The sequence below is a fragment of the Pipistrellus hanaki genome, assembly GCF_964339955.1.
Source record: "Pipistrellus hanaki genome assembly, chromosome: 2".
Lineage (NCBI taxonomy): Eukaryota > Metazoa > Chordata > Mammalia > Chiroptera > Vespertilionidae > Pipistrellus > Pipistrellus hanaki.
In genome coordinates, this window is record NC_140504.1 from 839,212 (window position 1) to 859,072 (window position 19,861).

Consider the following 19,861-nt stretch of genomic DNA (forward strand, 5'->3'; position numbering starts at 1 on the left):
CGCCCTGCCCGCCCCCAGGAGCCTCGGTTAGAGAAGCTGCTCGTCAGGAGAGAAAGCAGATGCAAAGCACAGCTCTGGAGCCACTCAGTCTCTCACTCCCAGCTGCCTCCTCTACCCACCTGGCCTGTAATTCTCGGCCCATCCCCCAGGGAGGCCACTCCCACAGACAGGGAGGCCACGCCCCAGCAGGGAGGCCACGCCCCATAGGGAAACCATGCCTCAGCGCAGGGAAACGGGCCACCCCCTCCTCAGGGTGCAGCTGCAGGGGTTCCAAGGCCCTTAAAGGGGAGAAGCCCTGTGCCCTCCGCAGGGCAGATGCCCGAATCGGCCACACCTCCATCCAGGCCCAGCCGGGCCTGCTGCGTGGGCACAGGCCGCTGGTGAAGAGTGCTGGGGCTGGGGGGAGGGGATGAGTGGAGTCTGACAACTGAGCTCAGGAAGCCCTGGGTGCTCAGGGCATGGAGGACCTGGAGGACGGCACAGCGAGAGTGCAGCTTGCTCAGGGGGAAAGGCAGCCCCCAAAGCCGACCAGCAGCTGCCTAGTTACCCAGCAGCCAGAGGGGCACGTGGCTCCACCAGCCCGCGTCTGTCCCTTCAGCGCCCTCCGAGCAGGGAAGCGAGGTTAGGAAAGGTCGCCCTGCGAAGCGACACAGCTGGGCGCGGGAAGAGCGCTCCGTTTGGCGGGAAGGCTGGTCCTGCGGGAGAGCTGGGGGGCGGCGCCCACTCACCGCGGCCTCCCGGGCGGGCTCCGGGATCCAGAGGCGGTAGTAGCTGCTGAAGGAGCCCGGCGGCAGGCAGCCCTGCGCCAGCGTGTCGTAGGCCTGGAGCAGCAGGCACAGCGCCAGCGGGTCCCGCTGGCTGTGCAGGAGGTCCGTGAGCACGGCCGTCAGGTACGCCGCCACACTGTCCCCTGCGGGAAGGAGGGGGTGGCAGGGCTCAGGGACCGGCCTCCGGTGGCCCAGCCACACACCCACTCCGTGTTCAGGGAAATCCATGCTAGCTCCACCAGGGTCACATGACCACGCTGGGGTCCTGAGGCCAGAGGGGCACCCCCAGGCATGGGAGAGGCGTGGCACCACCTCCTGGGGGTCAGTGCCCTTGCCTTCTGGGAGACGGCCCCTAGACTTGCCTGGCCGGGCCAGGCCCATCACCAGGTCAAGAAAGAGACGTGGACTCGCTAAGCCAGTGACTTGCTGGGGAGTGTTTGTTACTGCGGCAACGTCTGAGTGATCTCACCAATTACTGTGATCGGGGAGCACTGATTGAGTCTAAGTTGCCTAAACACCCAGCAAATATCGAGAACCTGGGTTCAGTGTCAAGATTAGCTCAGTGGATAGAACGTCAGCCCTTCGGACTAAAGGGTCCCAGGTTCGATTCTGGTCAAGGGCACATGCCAGGGTTGTGTGCCCCAGGAGGCAGCCAATCAATGCTTCTCTCTCATTATTTGATGTTCCTATCTCTCTCTCCCTCTCCCTCTCAAAAACCAATAAAAATACATTAAAAAATAAAAAGCAGTGAAAAGATGGTGTTACAGCAGGGTCTGCGCAGGCGTGCACACAGGGATGTCAGACTCATCCTCCCGCGGCCCTTCCCCAGCGGCCCCTGCCCCGCCCGCCGAGCCCCGCCCTCCAGGCCCCTCAGCTTCGGAGGGTTTTCAGCGATCTCTCCCAGGCCCCGGAGCCCCACCCCCACCCACAGGAACGGCCGGCGCGATGCCCTGTCTGCCCACGCAGCACCTGCTTCTCGCTCCGCCCTGAGCAGCAGCTTGTTCCTGGCTTCCAGGGCGGCCGGGGCCAAGGGGCTGAACGGGAAGGTGAGCAGGGCCATGTCTTCACTCAGCGAGCACCCGATTTCCTCGTCCAGGCCCTCGCTGCCCTCCACCAGCACGTCCACCATGTCCAGCACGTCTGGGGGGGATTGCACAGGGTGAGAGCCGGCGGGGAGAGGGGAAAGAATGAGAGCGAAAGGAGAGTAAGCACTCCGCTTCCAGGGGGGAAGGCTTAACACAGTCTGATCCTAAGCAGAGGAGGACCCGCCGGCTCCGGGACGGCAGGCGGGAGCCCCCTCGGGGGACAGTGAGGGCCAGGAGGCTTCCCCTCACACTGAGGCACAGCCCACCAGGCAGCACAGAGCACCGCGGGCGGCGCCTGGTACCCATCCCGACGGAGTGCCGGTGCGAGGCTGACAGCGGCTATGAACCCTGAGGACGGAGCCCGCCGGGCTGCCGTGAGGTTGGGACGTAGTGTCTGTGCACTCAGACCAGCCCTGTGTGAGCATGCACAGCCACCAGCACAGCCAGCACGCCGCACACTCCTCCGCCACGTGAGCAGACAGGGCGATGGCGTGTCCACGTGGGCTGGGCTTCCACCAGGTTTGGTTCCGGTTCTGTGTCTAACGGGCCAGGGCAGGGAGCTACTGACCGTCGATGTGGGAGATGGGGATGCTGGCGTCGTCGGCGTCCTGCTTGGCCGCGGCATGCAGCGTGCTGGCTTCCTGGACGAAGTCGGAGGCCTTGTCCGTGTACACATAGGGGTTTGCCACCAACGTCAGCAACACCTGGGCATGAGGCCGAGAGGAGAGCAGGCGGAAGGTCGCAAAGGAAACGGGGAAAGTGTCTCAAACACCCCGGTAGAATAGGGAGGGTGACAGCGCTCACAGCCTCTAGAGCACATGTGTCAAACACAAGGCCCGCGGGCCAAATCCAGCCCGCCAGGCCTTGCAATGTGGCCCACACCGTGCTGTCATCACTGCACGCTGTCAGTTTATGACATTGTCAGTTTATGACTGTTCAGTAAACCATTCGGCCCGCAATTTAGGCTGGATTTTAGATTTTGGCCCCTTCTCTGATTGAGTTCGACACCCCTACTCTAGAGAGAGCGAGCTTTTCCCCAGGTTTTAGAGCGTTCTGTGGGGTTTTAAAGACCTCCTTTCCTTGTCTGTCGCTGCTTTACGTCAGTTACCCCCGGTCTGTGAAAAGCAGGTCCGTGAAGGACAGTAAGCAGCACCGAGTCTCCTCCTGTCTCACAGACCGAGCGAGCGTCGGCAGGAAGCAGGAGAGCCAGGCGGCCTGTGGGCCTGGGGCCTGGCTCCGACCCTCGTGGGATCCCCAGGCACGCTCTGTGCACGGGCAGCGCTCACTCGTTCCAGGAACTGGAGGACGGCCTCCCGCCGGTGCTCCGCGGGGTCGTGCAGGTGCTCCAGCCACAGCTCCAGCTCCCGCCACGTGTGCTCGAACACGCCCGTGTCCCGCAGGATCTGCGAGCAGACGGCCGGCAGGTCAGCGGACCTGGCTCTGTGGGGCTGGCCCCAGGGAGGCCAAGGGGCTGGGACTCCCCTACAGTCTCACCACATGCTGTGCTCTGCCCCCACGGCGGGGACAGGAGAGCAGGTGTGCTTGGCAGGGAGGACTGTCCCGCTCGCCTTCCCTCAGCTCCCCCAACACACAGGAAACGCCCGGCTCTCCGCGGCCCGGACTCGCCCCGCCCGCACAACCCAGGCACACGCGCTCCAGGGGCCCTCGCAGCTGGCACTGCCAGCCTGCCCGATGCCCGAGCCTCTCTGGCGGGACTCCGGTGGGAAGGAGCGCCCCCATGTCCACGGGGACGGTTTGATGTGAACCTGGGGCGAGCCAGTGACATGGCCGTCGGACCCAAACCGAGGAGCCGACACGAGCTCACCCCCCGCCACAGCACGCCGCCTCTCGGACACAACACGTCTGTGTAAGACGCCGCCTGGGACGGCCACAGGACCTTCAGGCTTAATGATGGGACTGAGGCCCTCGATCCGGCAGTCAGACGGGCACCTGCTGTGGGACTGTGCTCAGCGCCGGAGCCGAGAGCGGGCGGGGTGCTCACCTTCACGATGAGGCGCTTGGTGGACGCCTTGAGCTGGGCGTGGGCGCTGGCCACAAACATCTTCATCAGCAGGTAGAACACGGACCGCTCGCCGCCGATGAGCTCCGCATCCGGGCCCTCCTGGAGGGGACAGCAGAGTCAGCAGCTCCCCAACCTCCGGACTGGACCTGCCATTCACGTCCGAGCCTGTGCCCAGAGCCTCATCGCTAAGCTGTGGTCAGCGAGCCGTGACAGAGCACACATGTGGAGCGGCCAGCAAGCTGTGACAGAGCACATGTGTGGAGGGGCCAGCGAGCAGTGATAGAGCACATAAATGGAACAGCCAGCAAGCAGTGACAGAGCACGTGTGGAGCGGCCACCGCGCAGTGACAGAGCACATGTGTGGAGCGGCCAGCGAGCAATGACAGAGCACGTGTGGAGCCTGGCACACAGGAAGTCCTCCAGCAGGACACCCCAACCAGGATGCAGGGGACACTCAGAGAGAGGACTTGGGGGGTAATAGGGGGAGAAATATAATGCCCCCAGGGCCACAGCGTCCCACCCCTTTCTGGAAATACCACAAGTAAAGACCCACTGCCACACTACGGGTCCCACGAGATCTTAAGTTTCAAGTCTTATTGAAGGGTCCCGGGTTCAATTCCGGCCAGGGGCACACGCCCGGATTGTGGGCTCAATTCCCAGTAGGGGGCATGCAGGAGGCAGCTAAGTGGTGATCCTCTCTCATCATTGATGTTTCTCTCCCTCTCTCTTCCCCTTCCTCTCTGAAATCGATAAATATATTTTAAAAAAACAGAAGCCACCTGAGCTACTGAGAAACACGCAGACGACGCTGCCTGGTCTCCCTTCCCGACAGAATCTGTAAGGCCCATGTTTCACACACAGGACCTGCCGCACCGGGAGCCCCTCAGACTCCGCACGGCGTCCGTCCCTCAGGGAGCCCAGCAGACACACTGGTCACCGAGAACGCCGCGCTCCCCCCGCCTTCAGTCCGCAGGCTGACGCTCCATCCCCTGAGCTAAGTCGGCCAGGGCTATTGCCCAAAGGTTTTAAACACACAGGACAGCCAAACAGTCTGGTGAAAAGTGCAGAAACTCAGTGCCCAGCAGGCGGGGCTCTCGGGTAAGTGCCTCATTACCAAGGAGAGTGCAGGCCTCCGGGCTCCACGTCCCCCTCGGACGGGACCTGCCTGTCGTCCTCGGCCCTCGGCCCCGCCTGCCGGGTACTGACCGGCTGGAATGCCCAGCGAGCCCACAGGCGTGCGAGGGCAGAGGGGCGCCCGCTCCTACCTGACCCTTCAACCAGGAGAACTTGCAGGCGGGCAGCTCCAGGGCCACCTGCAGGAGGTGGTGCTGCAGCACGGGGGGCACCTCCTCCTGCAGGGCCTGCTCCGAGATGACACCTGGCGGGGAGAAGTCCCGTCACGCGGGGACTGCACCCGGCGGTTGCTGTCCCAGTCCAGAGACCAGACGAAGGCGCCGTGTCCAGATGGAGAGGCAGACACAGTGCGGACAGGGGACGGGGTGTGAGACTGGCAGGTATAGGGGTTGGGGGGAGGGGTGTGAGACTGGCAGGCACGCTTGGGAAGTGGGGGGCAGGGTGTAAGACTGGCAGGCACAGGGGTGGGGGTGGGGGGAGGGGTGGGAGACTCGCAGGCATGGGTGGGGAGGTGGGGGGAGGGGTGTGAGACTGGCAGGCATGGGGGTGGGGGGCAGGGAAGGGGTGTGAGACTGGCAGGCATGGGGGTGGGGGGAAAGTGGGGGAGACGCACCCCTCAGGAGCTTGCTGAAGTCGAAGTTGTACTGCGTGACCACGTGCGGGACCACCCGCTGGTAGAGGCAGATGACCTGCAGCAGCACGGCCTTCAGCAGGATGGTCTCCGCGTCATCTGAGCAGAAGACAGCCTCGTTGGGAGACACGTCTGTGTCCTGCGCCAGTGACCAGTCAGCACGGGCCCGGTGACCACCGCCGCCCTCATTGGTGAACAGCACTGAGCACTGAGCACTGAGCCCGTGGCGGACAGACCCACAGACACGACTGACCCCGTGGTAAAGGTCAAGCTGCTCGAACAGCCGGGTTTACCCCCATTTCCCTGCTGTTACTTGGACAGGTCAGAGCGCTGTCTGAGCTGCGGTGCCGTGTGCATAGGGGTTTGTGGGGAGGAGAGGACACAGCAGTGGGGCCGCCACGGGTTCACAGAAGGCGGACATGAGACACAGAGCCCACCGCCCGGCTAACAGGGCCGAGTCACAGCATCTTACCCCTGGGTCCACGCAGCCACCTCCCGCCCCACAGCACGAGGCTCCCACCCCCCGACAGCCCCGCCAGGGGCCCCCGTGCCACACGTCAGAGTCCACGCGTGACGCTGAGAGGACACGAGCCCTCCCGCCATCCGTGTTGGCCGTTTGAGGCAGCGACCCTGCGAGCCCTCACCGCCCGGGGCAGCTTCGCCGGCGGCCGGAACCCCGCTGTCCCGCTTCCGTCCCTGCTCGTCCCCCTCTCTGCTGTCCTGCTTCCTCAGGGACTGCCACACCCACACGACGGTGTTCAGGTCGGGGAAGACCTAGAAGGGGATGGAGAGAGGGGTCCATGAGAGAGACGCACGAACTGAGCCCCCTGACGAGATGCACAAAACAGGGTGGGAGCAATCGCACCCCAACCTTGGCTGTCCCGCCCCTGAGGCACGATGCCCCGAGCCACACACCAGGACTCGGGGAGACAAGTGCCGGTCCCGCACCCCGTAAGGCTCAGTCCCCCGAGCGAGGCCCTGGGAACAGACATGTCCCTGACCTCGGGGACCTGCCCAGGGCGACCTTGGCTCGGGCAGCGGCCAGTCTCAGGCCACGGCCTTCCTGACCCACGGGGAGGAGGGAGCGAGAGAGGCTTCCAGAGGCCCCGCGCCATGTGCATGCAGCCCCACCCTGTGTGCGTGCAGCCTGGGGGAGGGCGGGCACTCCAGGTCCCGGAGGAACTCAGGCCCGAGGGCCACGGACCCCTCGCTGCGCACCCCTGAGCTCCCAAGATGGCCGCACAGACGGACGCTGACCTGCACCCACAGAAAGCGGGTGTGCCCGCCGCGCCACACCCAGCCCACCTTGCTCAGGGCCTCGCGGAAGAGCCGCACAAAGTCCTCCATCATCGCGGCCGAGTACACGCCGGGGCCCTGCCAGGCCTCGCTGCTCAGGCAGAAGTCGACGGTCTTCAGCGCCCGCTTCAGGATGAACAGGAGCAGGGCCAGCGCCGTGTGCCTCACCGATGTGCTATCCAACTGGGAGGGGGTCAACCCACAAAGTCCTTAGGCTGCACTCCGCACGGACCTCCCAGCCGGGCTGTACCAGCACAGACCCCCACAGCCAGGCTGCACCGGGCACAGACCCCCCCAGCCGGGCTGTACCAGCACAGACCCCCCCAGCCAGGCTGCACCGGGCACGGACCTCCCAGCCGGGCTGCACCGGGCACGGACCCCCCAGCCAGGCTGCACTGGGCACAGACCCCCCCAGCCGGGCTGCACCGGGCACAGACCCCCCCAGCCGGGCTGCACCGGGCACGGACCCCCCAGCCGGGCTGTACCAGGCACAGACCCCCCAGCCAGGCTGCACTGGGCACAGACCCCCCCAGCCGGGCTGCACCGGGCACGGACCTCCCAGCCGGGCTGTACCAGGCACAGACCCCCCAGCCAGGCTGCACCAAGTCAGAGTCCAGTGCATCCTGCAGGGCCAGCGGATGAGGAGAACATTCTAGAACGAGAAGCGAGGCAAGCACTCACGTTCAGAGCCTGGGTGAACATGGTCTTGTTGCACACCGGGGGCACGGTGGTCACCATCACCATGGCCAGCAGCCGGGGCAAGGGGATGAACTCCCGGGTCTGAAACGCCCGGGACACGTCGGGCTGGGCCTCGTAGATCTGTGCCGGGAGAGAGACGAGGGCGGAGGTGAGCTTCACTCCTGAGGCTGGCAGCCGGGCCAGCGGCAGTGAGCGTGACCCAGGCCCAGGCTCGGAGGGGCAGCCCCAGCCCACGCGGGAGAAGCAGGCACCAGCCGGCGTCAGCAGGGTACGAGCCAGGCCGGCAGTAACGGTCACTCCGCAGGGGCCGCGCTCGGGCACCTGGCAGTGCTGTGACCTTCCCGTGCGTCCTGACACCCCACAGGGCAGGGATCTTTTACAGGAAAATAAAAATGTCTTCAGAACCCAACTGGCGGGCCTTGGTGGTTAGGCACTGACCTGTGAATCAGGAGGTCATGGTTCGATTCCCGGTCAGGGAACATCTCTGGGTTGTGGGCTCGAAACCCAGTGGGGGTGTGCAGGAGGCAGCTTATCCATGATTCTCTCTCATCAATGTTTCTATCTCTCCCTCTCCCTTCCTCTCTGAAATCAATAAAAAAATAAATGAAAATAAATAAATAAAGGTTTACAGATAAAAAGAGACTCTGGCGAGGTTACATAAATTCCTTCGTAACCAGCTGGAGGTGAGGCCTCTCACCTAGGCCCGCACAGGCCATGCACCTGCCCCGCCCAGAGACCAGTGCACAGGGACTCGGGACAGTGGAGAAGAGGAGAATGAAAGGATGACCCTCCCTGCACTGCGGCAGCAGCAAACCCTCCCCGCACTGCGGCAGGCAGGCTGCCGTGAAGGAGAGGAGGAAGGGGGTTGTGGAGAAGGACTGCCTGGTAGACGAGGGGTGTTATTTAACATCTTTGATCAGAGGGAAGTTATTATGTATCCACCCAAAACAACTGACAGTCCGCAGCCAATTTCCGGTTATTCTAAGCACCTGAAACCAATGTAAACACTACCTACAGCAGGAGTTTCCCTCATCCCGGCCACTCCGCTGCAGCTCACGGGCTCTCGCTGCCTGAGCACGGGGTGAAAGGAGGAAACCGGCTCCAGGGACTCCCAGGCTGAGCCACGGTCCAGCTCGGGGAACAGGAGCCGCGGAGAAGGGCCGCAGCCGCGTGACCTACGGCGTCCCACACGCGGGGTCACGGCCCCCTCTCCCGCCGCCGATCCCATCCTCAGCCTCACCTTGCGCAGCAGCCGGATGTTGTTGGCCCACGTGGCCTTGGTCCGGGGCAGGAAGGAGAAGGTGGCCTCCTTGAAGTACTTGTGCAGCAGGTCCGGGCACACTCGGAGGATGCTCACCACCAGCTCGGCCACCAGTTCATCGTCCGGGGCCGTCTTCAGGCCCAACAGGAAGTGCAGGAGGGTCAGGTTCCCTCCTCTGCAGAGGAGGAGGAGGGGTCAGCGGGAGGGCCACAGCCTCGTCCGAGACCCGCCTCCCTGCAGCCCGTGCTGGCCTCAGGGCCTCCTGTCTGCTGTCCCCTCAAGAACCCGCCACGCCTAAGATGCTACAGGGCAGCTTTACATGCAGCAAACGTTTTTTAAAATGTATGTTATTGATTTTTTTACAGAGAGGGAGGGAGAGAGAGAGAAACATCTAAGAGAGAAACATCGATCAACTGCCTCCTGCACACCCCCTACTGGGGATGTGCCCGTAACCAAGGTACATGCTCTTGACCGGAATCGAACCTGGGACCCTTCAGTCCGCAGGCCGATGCTCTATCCACTGAGCCAAACTGGTTAGGGCTGCAGTAAACATTTTTCAAAAATTAAGTAAAAATACATAATTTTGATCAGAAAGCCATCCTTTTAAAAGCTTAAAACCTTTAACATGCTAATTCCATAAGGAAAGCGGTTTGTGCTGTGCTGTCACATGAAGGAATGAAATCCTCCGACTAAGAACACCCCGCCCACAGCCAGAGAACAGAAAGGAGATCCACGGACGAGACAAGGTCAGCGCCTGCTCACGTCCTGCTGCTCACGTCCTCTCGCAAGGGGACAGCTGGGCGGTGGGTCCCACGGACTGTGTGGCCCTCCAGACCCAAAGCACGGCCCTTGGACCCCAGAGCGCAAGCCTACCGGCCTGCCCATGCCAGGGCCCTCGCCGCCACTGGCATCACCCATGCCACAGCCCTCACTGTCACTGTCACCGCTACACGCCGGCTCTGCCACGCCAGGGCTCTCGCTGTCACTGTCACCGCTACGCGCCGGCTCTGCCACGCCAGGGCCCTCGCTGTCACTGTCACCGCCCACGCCACAGCCCTCACTGTCACCGCTACGCGCCGGCTCTGCCACGCCACGGCCCTCGCTGTCACCAGCACCGCTACGCGCCGGCTATGCAGAGCAGGCCGTTCTCACCTCACCTACCAGGTAAGACAAGAAGTCACCCAACACCCGGGGCGGGGCGAGCCGTCCCAGCCCGGAGCAGAGCTGGGGAAGGACAGGGGCGGAGCGCCTTCAGGAGGGGCCTGGGAAGGCCTTCCTGAGGGGGGATGGGGCATGCATGGACACCCCAGGAATCTAGGGCTGGTGCAATACTCACTTTAGCTCTCACGCTCCCGGGGAGACGGGCCAGGCAGGGGTTCCCTTCCGGTCCTCCCAGCACGACCGCACCCCCCCCCCCCCCAGCGCAGTCCCCGGTGGAGGCCGAGGACACTCCGCTCAGGGGACACTCACCGACCGCACCCCCCCCAGCGCTCGCAGTCCCCGGTGGAGGCTGAGGACACTCCGGTCAGGGGACACTCACCGGCTGACCGCACCCCCCCCAGCGCTCGCAGTCCCAGTGGAGGCCGAGGACATTCCGCTCAGGGGACACTCACCGGCTGACCGCACCCCCCCCAGCGCTCGCAGTCCCAGTGGAGGCTGAGGACACTCCGGTCAGGGGACACTCACCGGCCGGCGGTGCCCAGGGACGCGTCGTGGAAGTTGATGCCGTGCCGGAGCGAGCAGCAGAGGTCCGTCAGGAAGCGGTGCACGCGCTCCCGCACCAGGGCCCGGCCCGCGTCCTCGGCGGAGGCCTGGGAGGGAGAATGCAGGAGAGGCCGAGGGACATCACAGGGGGAAGGCCAGGCCAGGCCCAGGGCAGCTCAGAAAACACGTCCAAGTAAACACTCAGCCCCGTTAAAAAATGAACGGAAAACAAACACCCATCAACACGAAAAGCACTCCCAGGGGGCACGTCTAAACCTGTGTTTCACAAAAAATTCAGGACGACTGGATTTCTCTCGCTCCTTTCAACAGAGTTCCCCCCTCGGGAGTGTCTGGGTGGCGCTGAGGCCCGTGAAGGCACACAGGACCCCTCCCCCCAGCGGCCCTGGGGTGGGAGGCAAAGGCAGGAACCGGGCTCTCAGGGTCGTTATTAAGTCACCAGGAGGTCCCAGCCTTCGCTACTAGGGAAGTCCATGCTCACAAGCACCCCCAGGGAATTCGGGCAAGAACCCAGGACACTGGCCTCGGTCCAGTGAGTGATGGCGTCAAACAAAGGCTCATGCCGGCGAGGGCAGCGCTGCCCCGGTACTGGGTCCGAGTTACAGCAACTGGGCTTGGAGCTCTAAAAGCAGTTTTGAAAACAATGGAAGGGAATGAAGAGGCAGGCGAGAGGAGGCAGAGCCGGGCACCACCCTACAATTCTACTGGGCAAGCACCGCCGGGACATTAAGCCGTCACTCAGCTGAGGGATAGTTTTCTTATTAAAAAATAAAGTCCAGTCCTGGCCGGCTTGGCTCAGTGGTTGGGTGTCATCCCAAGCACCAGGAGGTCAGGGTTCGATTCCCGTCAGGGCACAGGCCCGGGTTGCAGGCTCCATCCCTGGTGGGGGGCGTGCAGGAGGCAGCCGACCCATGATTCTCTCTCATTATTGATGTTTCTCTCTTACTTCTCTCGAAAAAACAGTAAATCTTTTAAATATATATATATATATGTATGTGTATATATATATATATATATATATATATATACACATATATGTATATATATGCATATGTATATATATTTCAGAGGAGTGGGAGAGAGAGAGAGAAACATCAGTGATGAGAATCATTGATTGGCTGCCTCCTGCACGCCCCACACTGTGGATCTAGCCCGCAACCCAGGCATGTGCCCTGACCGGAATCAAACCTGGGACCCTTCAGTATGTAGACGGATGCTCTATCCACTGAGCCGAATTGGCTAGGACTAATAAAAAGTCTTTTTAAAAAATTAAGTATCATTACACCAGAGTAGGGGGGGAAAAATCTTACTGTGAAAATGAAACTTTATAAATCACATTGAACCTAAGTGGAAAGCTAACGTAACAAAAGCCAGAAGAAGCCGGCCATGGAGAGACACAGCAAAGGAGGGTGTGCTCGTCGGTGTCGGGGCTGTGAGGCTCACACCCGACCGCGAGGCCCCCGCAGCCACGCACCTCGGTGGGCCCCAGGTCCACGTCGACAACCCCGTTCCAGCCGTAGAGGGACGCGATGTGGGTCAGCAGCTGCCCGGTGAAGAAGCGCACCTTCTGGGTCTTCGTGATGCTTTTATTGTGAACCACCTGCACACAGAGAAACAAAGCGACGTCAAGAAATTCCGTTTTTAAGAGCGTTGGTTGTCTCTGCAGTTATAAAAAGAACGTGGGCTTACGACAAGACATTTGGCCAAAAGAAAGGGAACAAGCCTGGCTGTTGTGCGCATGCACCAGGTCATAGGTCATGGTTTCCAGGCTCCATCCCCAGAGGGGGGTGTGCAGAAGGCAGCTGATCTATGATTCTGTCTCATCATGGGATCACTGTTTCTCTCTCTCCCTCACTCCATCTCTAAAATCAATAAAAAATGTATTTTTTTTAAAAAGAGAACAACATGAAGAAAAAAACAAAGTCACCAATACACACACACACCCCCCACCCGCTACCTAGCGTGTGTCCCTTCAGCCAGCAGGTGAGACCCTGCAGCTCTACTTGCCCGGCTTTACACCAGGGCCCCCACCGCAGCACCTGGCACTGGGGTGGACGCGGGCCGCGGGCATCCCGGCCTGACGGGGTGAAGAGCAGCCCCCCCCCTCCCCGTGTGACCGCAGGACGCAGCTGCAGTTCCCATGCTGACAGCCACGCCTCAGACACGCGGATGCCGGGGAGGCAGCTTCGCTGGGTTCACGGTGCCATCGCCATTTCTACCCAACTCCCAGGCCACGGCCTCCGAAAGCGTGTACGTGGGCGGGTCCGGGGCTTTCCTGACGGTCAGGGCTGCTGGGTCACGGGGTCCGTGCGCAGGTTTTACAATCCCCAGAGATGCTTGTAGCAGAGAGACACGCGAGACGGCGCAAAGCACCACCACGGCCGTCACAGGCACAGCGACCCGCTCCCCAGCATGGGCCACGCTCCTCTCCGCCGCCGTCTGTGCACCCTCAGCCTCGGGCTGCTTCCCACACGCTCCGCCCAGGAAACAGCTCCTCCCCTTGTAGCCGAGGCCGGCCCAGAGGCCCATGAAGCACCGGCGCGAAGGGCACACCTTTGTCTGCAGCGTGGACAGCAGCATCTCGACCGTGGAGATCCGGTCCTCCTTGACGCCCGAGGAGAAGATGCAGGGGAGGAACTCTGAAAGGAAGTGCGAGCACTGAGCCTCATCTGACCGGCCCGAGGACGGCACCTCCTCAGGGCACGGCAGCCAGGCCTCCCTTTCTTCTGGAAAGTTCTGCCCTCCTGTTAGGCAGCAGCCGCTCCGTGCCAAGGGTCCCGTCTGCGGACAGAACCACGAGAGCCTCGGCGGCGCCCAGTCCTGTCCTGCTTCCCGTCTCTCACGGTAACTGCGGAAAATGAACTTCACTCACCTCTCCAAAGGCAACACGCACTATGACTGTTTCCCATAATTCTCTGTGCTTAGACTTGCTCAGAGATTTCTTTAAAGTGATGGTGGTGGTAGAATTCGGGGTGCCTGTGCCCCGGGACTGGGCCAGCACAGGCACGGAGCATGTACATGCTTCCAGGCACAATTATGGGAGAGCGGGTCCCTTCTCCTCAGAGAAAGAAAAGCCGGGGAACACCGGACACACCGCAGTATGGGAGTTGGAATCCAGCGTTAACCCCGCAGCCAGAGTTCAAGGTCAACTCTACTGATCTCAGGGTTCCCAGCTGCCTGCCAACCTCCTGGCGTGTCCACACTAACATGTTTAACTTTCAGTGACATGGGGTCACATGTACTGTTTCATGACCAAGCATGTCCCCATCACAGGCTAAGGAAGCCTGATGTGAGCACGACCCCTCACCGCAGCAGCGGCTCCCCCCCACCGTCCTCGTGCTCCCCAGTGCCTGCCGGTGATGAGGGCTAACTCCCAGCTAACAGGAGGACGGCTCCCAACAAGCCCCCTCTCGCACCCCCGTTCCTCCTTAGGACAAGCGAGCGGGCTGGCCTGGCTGCACCGAGCATGCTAAGGGTTGCGCCGCGCCTGGCCCAAGGCCCCAGGAACTGGAGCGCATGCCTGCTGCACCCGCACCCCGCGCAGCAGCACCGATGGGACCCCAGCTCTGTCCTTACAGGTGTGGCATCCCACCGACAGGGCTGGACCCCGAGGGTCGCACTGAGCATGCCCAGGACAGGGGGTCCAGGCGCTGCGCTCACTGTCCGCTGAGCCCCTCTGAGGCAGGGCCTCACACAGCCACATGCCTCTGCCTCCTGGAGGGGAAGTGACGGGGCTCCTGGGAGCAGTAGCACCAACACTGTGGTGACCCCGGCTCAGTGACTGAGCACCGGGTACAGGTGGGAAGCCTCGGGGTACAGGTAGGTGAGGTGACCCCGGCTCAGTGACTGAGCACCGGGACTCGGGCTGGGACCTGGCACAGGGCCCGTCTGCAGGGTGTGCCCGTGCCCTGCCCAGACGCAGCCCACACAGTCAGAGCACCGGGTTCGCACTGACCACGCCAGGAGCCGCATCCTCCTCCCCGTGTCCGCAGGCCGGGGCGCGGACTCCTGCCAGCCCGGGGCAGTGCCTCGCGAGGAACCTCCGGGTTCAGGGCACACCCACCTTTCAGCTCCAGCACCTGCACCGCGGTGCTGTCGTCGCCGGCGATGAGGAAGGACAGGGCGAACTGGATGTAGGCCAGCCGGACGTCGTGCACGCCCTGGACGGGGACAGGTCACGGAGCATCCACACCCCGAAAGCAGCGCCGCACCCCTCCCCCTTCCCCCGCCCAAGGTCACGTCTGAAACCCCTGGGCATCTCCCCGCAGGACGGGGTGCGGAACCCCACCAGGCCCCCTGCAGCCAGGATCCGGGCCTGCCCGCCCCCCAGGGCCCAGTGGTTGCCAAGGTGCATGGCCCTCCACACAGGGGTCTGACTCCAGGTGCGTGAGGACCGAGAGGGACGAGGGATGGACAAACCACCGCCCTCTCTCCGAGGGGAAAGGACTCCGGCGGGAGGCGCAGGGCTCACCTTGGGGTCCCTCTTGGTCACCAGGGCGTACAAGGTCTTCTTATTCAGATCGAAAAGGCTGCATACGTCCCTGGCGGCCTCGGGGCCCTGCGTCACCATGGCGGCCATCAGGCTGAGGCAGGCTCGGGCCACCCTGCACAGGACAGCGGGGAAGTCAGATGCACAGAGGACCCACACCGGCTGTGGCTGTCCCCAAACCAGGAGAGGGAAAAGCAGATATGCTGACGTGCTTTATTTCTTTAAAGAAAAGAGCGTAACAAACATTTCAAATAAAAGTAAAATAACTGCCGGGACCGGTTTGGCTCAATGGATAGAGCGTCGGCTTGGGGACTGAAGAGACCCGGGTTCGATTCCGGTCAAGGGCATGTACCTTGGTTGCGGGCGCATCCCCGGTAGGGGGTGTGCAAGAGGCAGCTGATCGATGACTCTCTCTCATCGATGTTTCTAACTATCTCTCTCCCTTCCTCTCTGTACAAAATCAATAAAATATATTAAAAAAAAAAAAAAAAGTAAAATAACTGAGTCTGAGGAGGACCCAGGAATATGTAATGTGAGCTAGAAAGACAGCCCCTCACCAGTACCCCGAGGTCCCTCACCTGTACCCCGAGGCCCCTCACCTGTACCCCGAGATCCCCCACCTGTACCCCGAGATGCCCCACCTATACCCCGAGGCCCTTACCTGTACCCCGAGATACCCCACCTGTACCCCGGGATCCCTCACCTGTACCCCGAAATACCCCACCTGTACCCCGGGATCCCTCACCTGTACCCCGAGGCATACAGGGCCTCACAGATGAGCTTCATATGGTTATTCAGCAGCTTCTTCACGATGTTGGTCCCCACAACGTGCAAATGGGAGAGGTCGCTCGCTGTCCGCAGCAAGATGGCCTCGAGAGCTTGGAATATCAGCAGCACCTGTGAGGAGGGCGAGAAACGCCTCGAACCTTCTCGTTCCTCCCCCACCGACCTGCCCGCCTCAGCCAGGCACTCGCAGGACGAGGCCTCAGAGCCGTCCTATTGCCACGAGGAGCTGCACGGAGAACTGCTTGTTACAGCCACACCGGTGACAGGAGGAGAAGCTTCTGCCACGCCTGGGCCTCGCTGCCTGGGGCAGGCTGGGTCTAAGTCCGTCTGTCCGCGTCTCTCCCCCACCCACTCCTCTCTGAGATGGCAGCGGGTTCCACACCTGGTTCTGAGCCCTTGGGAACCAGAAAGCAATCCGACCAATTTCCCTTCTGTTAAGGCAAACCCCAAACCCAGCACATCTGCATGAGAAAACTGTGACCCCCCTCCTGCTGCTATTCACCCACAAGAAGCCCGTGCTTCCCCTAAAAGCTCCCTAAGGTCATGATGCTAAAGCGAACGCAACCCAGCCCAGGCCAGGCCCCCTCTGCACAGGCGCCTGGGAAATCCGAATGGGATGGCAGCAGCTGCACAGGCGTGGGACCATACCTCGCTCTCCGGCGGCCGCTCCCCGCTCAGCAGCTGGAACACCTCCGCGCACTCCACAGAGATGGTGACATAGCCTTCCACCACGTCGTGCGCGCCCTCCCGCGGCAGCTGCTTGGCGGCAGCGACGAACGCTCCCAGGGCTGAAACGTGCGGCAGGTGCACGTCAACGAGGAACCAGGCCCCCCGGGAGCCAGGCCCCCCAGGAGCCAGGCCACCCTGGAGCCAGGCCACCCCGGAGCCAGGCCCCCCAGGAACCAGGCCCCCCAAGAGCCAGGCCCCCCAGGAGCCAGGCCCCCCAGAACCAGGTCCCCCAGGAGCCAGGCCCCCCAGGAACCAGGTCCCCAGGAACCATCTCACGGGGGCAGAGGGGGTTCTGGCAGGAACGCCAGCGGCTGGATGGAGGTGGGCAGAGCAGCCATGTGGAGGCCTGGGGGCTGTCCACCCAGCAGACCCCTCTCCCTCAGGGTCCTCGCCGCTGCCCACGCCGATCCATCCTGCGCACCCTGGTCTTTACCATCCAACCCCACGGCGCTCTTCCTCCCACCCCCCGAAGGGGGGGCAACCAGAGAACAAATATAGGAAATGTGGTTTGTCTATGTGTACCTACATACAGCTACACACCCGTGCGCGTGCACACACACACACACACACACACACGATGGAGTGCTATTCAGCCTTAACAAGGAAATCCTGCCTGTTGCAATACGGATAGACTAGAGTACTCAGTGACACCAGGCAGACTCAGAAAGATAAGTGGTGTGTGATCTCTCATGTGGAACCCAGACAGCTGAACTCACAGAAGCAGAATGGAGGCTGCTGGGGGTGGGGGTGGGGGTGGGGGTGGGGGTGGGGGGAGAACATGGGGAGATGTTGGTTGAGGTACAAATGTGCGGCTGTAAGATGAGTACGTTCTGGGGATGAAGGGCACAGCATGGTGACTGCAGTTAACAGCCCTGTGTCCTGCACTGAAAGCTGTTACGAGAGTGGATCGTAAACATTATTCCCACAAAAAGGTGATGATGTGAAGGCATGGCCGTGCTCACTAACCTGAATTGGTCATTTCACACATGTAGCAACCGCAGACTTACATATGTATATGTCAGTGGTCGGCAAACTCAGTCGTCAACAGAGCCAAATATCAACGTATGACGATTGAAATCTCTTTTGAGAGCCGAAAACTGACTTCTGCTCATGGGCCACACAGTTTCAGTCGCACTGTACCTGTGCACCCGCACATGGTATTTTGTGGAAGAGCCACACACAGGGGCCAAAGAGTTTGCCGACTGCTGATATATGTCAACACTGTCTCAGTGAAGCCGGAGCAACGCCTTCCCGAGAGCCCGGGTGAGAACCAAGCTCCCTGACATCTACCATGCGGCTCCGTGAGGCGACCCGCCCACAGGCAGCTCTGAGAGCACACGGAGAGGGACAGAATGCAAGCCCGAGGCCAGACTCAAACACAAATCCGCACCCATCACAGGAAAGACACACTTCCGCTCACTGCCAGGCCCACCCGTCAGCCCGGGTTCCATCCGAAACCTGTTCCGTGCTGCACCCGACTGTCATGATGCTCTCTGAGCAAAACCATGAGTATGTGCATGGATGCAGCCTTTTAAAAAAATATATTTTATTGGTTTTCTACAGAGAGGAAGAGAGAGGGATAGAGAGTTAGAAACATCAGTGAGAGAGAGACATCCATCAGCTGCCTCCCGAAAGCAAGGCACATACCCCTGACCAGAATCGAACCTGGGACCCTTCAGTCTGCAGGCCGACGCTCTATCCACTGAGCCACACCGGTTTCGGCAGATGCAGCCTACTAAACAAACATGCTTTCTCCTGCCACTGGGCTCCTGCCCCGCCCCATCCTACCTCCTGCTGGAATCCACTTCCTCCGGGAGCCTTCCGGGACCTCCCAGAACTGTTCCGTGGAATTTACTGATTGACACCGGCCGTCTGCACTGACTGTGTGCAAGCTCCCAATGGCAGGGCCGGTCTGACCCACTCGCCACCTTATCTCTATCCTAGCCAATAGCAGCCACTCGTGAGTAATGAGAAAGGGAGGAAGGAACCGCACGGAAAACTGTGCTAAAGCAGGCATCAGCTCCCAGCGCTGCCCAGCAGTGGCGGGTTTCAACCGTGAAAAACAATCCGTGGGAGACAAACTGGAGACGGAGGCTATTCTGCAATAATCAATACCCCTGAGTTACGGATAACTTCTTTGGCCTGGGAGAAACGATGTCGCAGGGGTATGCTGACACAGTTCCCGGGTTTCCACACAGGAGCACATGCACCCGTGTCTCCCCGGTAACATTCTCACAGGCTGCGTGGCGCTGGGAAGGGCATCCCGCTTTTCAAAACGTGAAGGGGCAGAACGGCTCCCTCTCGGTGTCCAGATCCACCTCAGGGGCTGGGTGAGACGCAGGATGACGCACCGGGACGGTGTGCGGAGCGGGACCAGGGCTGGTGGGAAGCTCTGCAGGTGTTCACTCCCCGGGCAGCCGCAGCAGAGCGCTGGGAGTGCTGCCGGCCGGAGGGCGCTGTCCCCGGAGCCGTCACAACCGGCCCGCCGGCCTCCGGGCGCTGACAGCCCGGGAGGAGCGCTGCCCGGAGCGGGGCCGCCGGCCCTGGAGCCCAGCCGCCGGCCTCGGGTTCCCTTCTCGGGAGGAGGAGGTTGGCCCGCGGTGACGGCAAAGCCCCACCCCCGGCCGAGGCCGCCCGCACGTGCTCCGCGCCGCGCCCCGCACTCACCCGGCGCCGCGCCCTGCGGGTCCCGCAGCTGGGCCTTGAAGCGCAGGCCCGTGAGCTCCTCCGCGCGGGCCCGCTTGGCCGCGCCCGCGGGGGCAGCCGCGCCGTCCCCGCCGCCGCGGGCCTTCCTCTTGGGGACCCCCATGCCCGGGGCGGGGAAGCGCGGGGCCCACACCTACGGACCGGCTCCGGGATGCTCTGACAGGAACGCCGGACGGCGGGCCACACGTGCGCCGGAAGGGGCGGGCCTGACGGAAGGGGCGGGGCCTCGGGAGAAAGGCCGGCGGAAGAGGCGGGCCTAGGTCGGGACAGGCAGAAGAGGCGGGGCTGAGGAGCGTGGCGGTCGAGGGGTGGGGCCTGCAGGAGGTGTGGGCGGAGTCTCGGGGGCGGGGCCTGTGGGAGGAGGGGCCTGTGGGAAGGCGGGGCGGGCGCCGAGGTCGGGCCGCTGGCGGATCGGCGTCCCTGCAGTCCCTGCCTCCCCGCGGGCTCGCTGGTGGCTGGGCGAGCGGACTGAGCGCGACGCCCCCGCCCCGGCTCCCTGGAGAGATGGGGGCGAGGACGGGGAAGAACCCGGG

At 62.3% G+C, this 19,861-nt stretch overlaps 1 protein-coding gene across 1 annotated transcript in view; it reads right to left on the minus strand.

The window, feature by feature from the left end:
* Positions 1 to 19,531, minus strand: part of URB1 (URB1 ribosome biogenesis homolog) — a 34,179-nt gene extending 14,648 nt beyond the window's left edge. The window contains exons 1-19 of the mRNA XM_084873527.1: positions 19,290 to 19,531; positions 16,542 to 16,681; positions 15,853 to 16,004; positions 15,090 to 15,222; positions 14,682 to 14,778; positions 13,172 to 13,257; positions 12,093 to 12,218; positions 10,583 to 10,707; positions 8,876 to 9,071; positions 7,618 to 7,755; positions 6,946 to 7,119; positions 6,285 to 6,414; positions 5,623 to 5,739; positions 5,141 to 5,253; positions 3,855 to 3,974; positions 3,139 to 3,255; positions 2,421 to 2,556; positions 1,737 to 1,907; positions 729 to 910 (exon numbers count right to left, since the gene is read on the minus strand). Of these exons, the coding sequence (XP_084729653.1) occupies positions 729 to 910; positions 1,737 to 1,907; positions 2,421 to 2,556; positions 3,139 to 3,255; positions 3,855 to 3,974; positions 5,141 to 5,253; positions 5,623 to 5,739; positions 6,285 to 6,414; positions 6,946 to 7,119; positions 7,618 to 7,755; positions 8,876 to 9,071; positions 10,583 to 10,707; positions 12,093 to 12,218; positions 13,172 to 13,257; positions 14,682 to 14,778; positions 15,090 to 15,222; positions 15,853 to 16,004; positions 16,542 to 16,681; positions 19,290 to 19,431 (2,595 nt within the window). The 5' untranslated portion in view covers positions 19,432 to 19,531. The remainder of the gene's footprint in view (positions 1 to 728; positions 911 to 1,736; positions 1,908 to 2,420; positions 2,557 to 3,138; positions 3,256 to 3,854; positions 3,975 to 5,140; positions 5,254 to 5,622; positions 5,740 to 6,284; positions 6,415 to 6,945; positions 7,120 to 7,617; positions 7,756 to 8,875; positions 9,072 to 10,582; positions 10,708 to 12,092; positions 12,219 to 13,171; positions 13,258 to 14,681; positions 14,779 to 15,089; positions 15,223 to 15,852; positions 16,005 to 16,541; positions 16,682 to 19,289) is intronic.
* Positions 19,532 to 19,861: the final 330 nt, after the last annotated feature.